Here is a 4,863-nt window from a genome sequence, read left to right on the forward strand (position 1 = left end):
GTTGGCTCAAGGTCACCAGTCTTCAGGCCGGTAGACACTAAGATGTGCTGAATGACAGAACGAAGCCAAACACATTCTTTGCTGGTTTCATGGATCGCGAGGAGTTCGGAATGGTTGGATGAGATTGCTACAGTGGTTTGCTTGACAGACCTCTAGGAGATGGCCGTACCACCGAATGTAAACACAAATCCGGTTTGTGATTTCTCGGTGTGGGGATCAGACCTGTAACCTGCATCTGAATAACCAATTAAGGTGGGAGACCCACCCTTCGGGAAATATAATCCCAGGTCTATAGACCCTTGGAGGTAGCGCAGAAGATGCTTAACTCCATTCCAGTGGCGCTTTGTGGGCGCTGCACTGTATCTGGCTAGTAGGTTAACTGAAAACGCTATATCGGGACGCGTACAGTTAGCCATATATAATAGTGCTCCAATGGCACTGAGGTAAGGTACTTCAGGACCTAGCATTTCCTCCCCCTCTTCCAGCGGACGGAAGGGGTCGTTCTTTACATCCAATGATCGAACAACCATTGGTGTACTTAAGAGGATGACATTTATCCATTCGGAATTTTTTAAGTAATTTCCGTGTATATGTGGATTGGTGTAACAGGATACCACCCTTAAGGTGTTCGATCTGTAAGCCAAGACAATACTTTGTTTTGCCTAGGTCTTTCATTTCAAAAGTATTCTTAAGGCTTTCAGATATCCCAGCGATCTCTGCAGGAGATCCAATGAGATTTAAGTCGTCGACATAGACGGCGACTATAATGAATCCTGTTCTCGATTTTTTTATAAAGATACACGGGCAGACTTTATCATTTGTGAATCCTTGCGTAGCAAGGAACTCACTTAGTCTGTTATACCACATTTTCCCCGATTGCTTAAGACCATATAATGATCTTTGAAGCCTAACAGAATAGACGTCCCGAGGTCTATCTGCTATCTCTGGTGGAATTTTATATCCTTCAGGGAGTTGTAGCAAGGAACTCACTTAGTCTGTTATACCACATTTTCCCCGATTGCTTAAGACCATATAATGATCTTTGAAGCCTAACAGAATAGACGTCCCGAGGTCTATCTGCTATCTCTGGTGGAATTTTATATCCTTCAGGGAGTTTCATATAGATATCTTTATCTATATTGCCATATAGATATGCAGTCACAACGTCCATGAGCTGCATTTCTAAGCCTTCTAGAGATGAGAGGCTTATTAGGAATCGGAAGGTATTCTCATCCATAACCGGAGAATATGTTTTTTCATAGTCTATTCCCGGTCTTTGGGAAAAACCTTGTGCTACAAGCCGTGCTTTGTAGCTCACAACCTCGTTGTGTTCATTTCTTTTTCTGATGAAGACCCACTTATATCCCACGGGTTTTACACCATCAGGTGTTTGGACTACTGGTCCAAAGACTTCGCGTTTTAAGAGTGAGTCCAGCTCTACTCCTATTGCCTCGTTCCACTTTGGCCAATCGTCTCTGCGTTTACATTCCGCTAGAGACCGTGGTTCGATGTCATCGTCGTATTCAGTGACGTGAACGGCAATATCGAACGCAAAGTCGTCGTCGACGACTGTGCTTTTTCTGTCCAGTACCTCCTCAGTACGTACAAAATTTAATGATGTTTCTCCTATTTGTTCCTCTTCAGGGGAATCTAGGAGGGGAGAGGAAGCTGGTCTGAGCTCAGTATCCTGTGTTGGGTTCATTTTTATTTCTCCAGGATTTTTTCTTTTACGAGGGACTTTGTCCTTCGAACCTGGTGGGCGTCCTCTTTTCAATTGAGGTACAGCCGTTTCTGCTGCCGGCGGATTGCATCCATCTTTGGGGATGTCAATCCTAGCTGGCGTGTTGACAGCAGGGACGTGTGATCTGACAATCTTCTGGTTATCAGTGAATTTATCCGGAAGTAAATGTACTGTATTCTGAAGATGAAGAATCTTCAGGATCTCATCTTCACATTGACTAGTACGCGGATCATAATGAGACAAAGTCTTGGTGTTCCAAGAAATGGTCTTAGAAGCGTCAGGCTTCCTGGACTGTGTGCCAAGTTTAGGAAATGAATCCTCAACAAATTCACAATCATCAAGACGTGCTTTAAATGCGTCACCCGTCTGGGGTTCAAGGTATCTTATTATAGAGGGCGAATCAAACCCTATATAGATACCCAAACGACGCTGTGGACCCATTTTGGTCCTTTGTGGAGGAGCAATTGGGACGTAAACTGCACAACCAAACACTCTCAAATGTGAGATATTCGGAGGTGCACCATAAGCAAGCTGCATTGGTGACAAAATATGGCCACCAGAGGGCCGTATTCTGATAAGTGATGCTGCATGCAATATTGCATGACCCCAAGCCTCAACAGGCAACTGTGATTGCATCAACAATGGACGAGCAATCCATTGCAATCTCTTAATTAGAGATTCTGCTAACCCGTTCTGGGTGTGAACATGTGCTACAGGATGTTCAACTTCGATGCCAGTTGCTAGGCAATAGTCTTGAAAGACTTGTGAAGTGAATTCTCCCGCATTATCAAGACGTAATTTCTTGATTTGATTATCGGGGAAATGAGCCCGCAACTTAATAATTTGTGCCAATAGCTTTGAAAAAGCTAAGTTGCGGGTGGACAAAAGGCACACGTAAGACCACTTGGTTGATGCATCTATAAGTACCATAAAGTACCTAAATGGTCCACTTGCGGGGTGAATAGGCCCACAAATATCGCCATGTATTCTCTCCAAGAAGCTAGGAGACTCTAATCCCACTTTCAGAAGGGAAGGTCTCGTGATCAGTTTACCTTGAAAACAAGATAGACATGAGTAATCACTCTTCTGAAGAATCTTCAGGTTCTTCAGGTTGTGTCCACTTGATTGGCTCATGATGCGGTGCATCATTGCTGATCCTGGGTGACCCAGTCTGTTATGCCAAAGTTTAAATTTCGTCGAAGAATGGCACTTCTGGTGCACAATCATGTTAGCTTCTACTGGTTGAATATATGTATGATAGAGACCCGACGGGAGTCCCTTGAATCGTTCTAAGATAGTTTTTGAACCATCTTTTTGACGAGTTACATACAAATACTCATCCTCATTTATTTCATTGGTTTCTAAGTGATATCCGTTTAAACGAATATCCTTGAAACTTATGAGGTTTCTATTAGATTTCGGAGAGAATAATGCATCTTTTATTATTAGTCTCGTTTTATTTGGGAGCAATATCATTGCTTCACCAAATCCTTCTATTATATTAGATAGTCCTGAAATCGTAATTACAGGATCGTCATAATCATATAAGCTATTGAAATAGCTTCTTTCGCGAAGGATTGTGTGCGTCGAGGCACTGTCCACAAGGCACTCACACTTCATCTATAACATGAATGCAATATTTTAATCTAAAGAAAATAACTATCTTTATTGAAAAGTAAATTGCATTACATGGAAAGTAAAGAACTAAAGATGAAAGTACTATGAGAATTTAAATGCATATAAAGATAACATGGATCTAGTCGAGAAGATCATCCATTTCGAAGTCATCAGCAGTGAACTGAGTAGACGGCTGCTTTTCCACCAGATTTGTTTCAACAGGAGACTTCTGGCTCGCTAGATACAGATCTTGGAGGTGTCGCGGAGTGCGACAGTTTCTGGACCAATGTCCAGTCATGCCACATCTGTGGCATTTGTCCTCCCAAGTGTTCTTGGGAATGGACGACAGCTCAGTGGTCTTCTTCTTCCACTTCTTCTTTCCCTCACTATTGCTGCTCTAGGGAGGGTTGTTTTTCTGGGGTGTATATCTGGCCTGCCACTTAGGGGCTTTCCCCTTGTTGAATTTACCCTTATGCTTTTTCTTCTGCTTCTGGGAAGAAAACATGTGAGCTTCGGGTGGTGGAGCTGAGCCTGCAGGGCGTAGGTTATGAGTGGCCAAAAGCAATTCTCTGTTTTGCTCCGCCATCAGAAGGGTGGAGTGCAATTCAGAATACTTTTTGAACTTTCGTTCGCGGTACTGTTGCATGAGGATTGCATCCTTCTCGTGGAAGGATGTGTAAGTCTTCTCCAACATGCGTTCCTCCGAAACTTCTTCACCACACAACTTCAGGCGTGAGGTGATATTATGTAGTGCTGAGTTGTACTCAGCTACGGACTTAAAGTCCTGAAGTCGGAGGTTTTCCCACTCATAACGTGCACGTGGGAGGATCACATCTTTCTGATGTTTGTATCGGTCCTCAAGTGCAGTCCACAATTCCTTTGGGTCCTCTACAGTCAGGTATTCGGCCTTCAGGGTCCGATCAATATGTCTCCTGATGTAGATAATGGCTTTCGCCTTATCTATATCAGAGACGATCACTGTAGTAGCAACCTCAGCATTATTTACAGCATTACCCGTACCAGTGGCCGGAGCCGGTAAAGCAGGAGTTGAAATTGTGGCTAATAAGCCCTGGGCACGTAAGTGGAACTTCAGGTCCACATGCCAACTCAAATAATTCTTGCCAGCAGCGTCAAGGACTTCGAAATCAACGCTCGCTATTTTAGCCATTTTATCTATGCATTTGAAAGACATGAATTAATAATAAGGAATTAAAAATTCATGCAATAAACATGTTGCGTGGATCAGCCCGTCACCAAAAAAATAAAAAGTGTCCAAAGTCCGATTATACAGTCCAAAGATAACAAAAATCATAAAATTAAAATACAATTTGGAAAACCCTTGGGGGTCCCTGTATTTTACAAAAATGCCTTCGTCTTCAATGGAATACACCGGTCTTTGACTTTTTATAATTATATCCTCACTATAATTTCTCTCTCAGAAGTAAAAGAAAATGCAAGGAATTTAAATTTGGTGACAAACAGGCTGATCCAAAAACCACAACATT

At 42.6% G+C, this 4,863-nt stretch overlaps 1 protein-coding gene across 1 annotated transcript; it reads right to left on the reverse strand.

The window, feature by feature from the left end:
* LOC109847082 lies at positions 3,756–4,526 on the reverse strand. Its single transcript, XM_020416329.1, has one exon. It carries the CDS (start codon positions 4,524–4,526, stop codon positions 3,756–3,758), a length of 771 nt encoding a protein of 256 aa, XP_020271918.1.

The sequence above is a fragment of the Asparagus officinalis genome, chromosome 7 (assembly GCF_001876935.1).
Source record: "Asparagus officinalis chromosome 7, Aspof.V1, whole genome shotgun sequence".
Lineage (NCBI taxonomy): Eukaryota > Viridiplantae > Streptophyta > Magnoliopsida > Asparagales > Asparagaceae > Asparagus > Asparagus officinalis.

Bases quoted from the DNA above. Each gene is read 5' to 3' on its own strand.
- LOC109847082 (XM_020416329.1), bottom strand. From the start codon at position 4,526: ATGGCTAAAATAGCGAGCGTTGATTTCGAAGTCCTTGACGCTGCTGGC.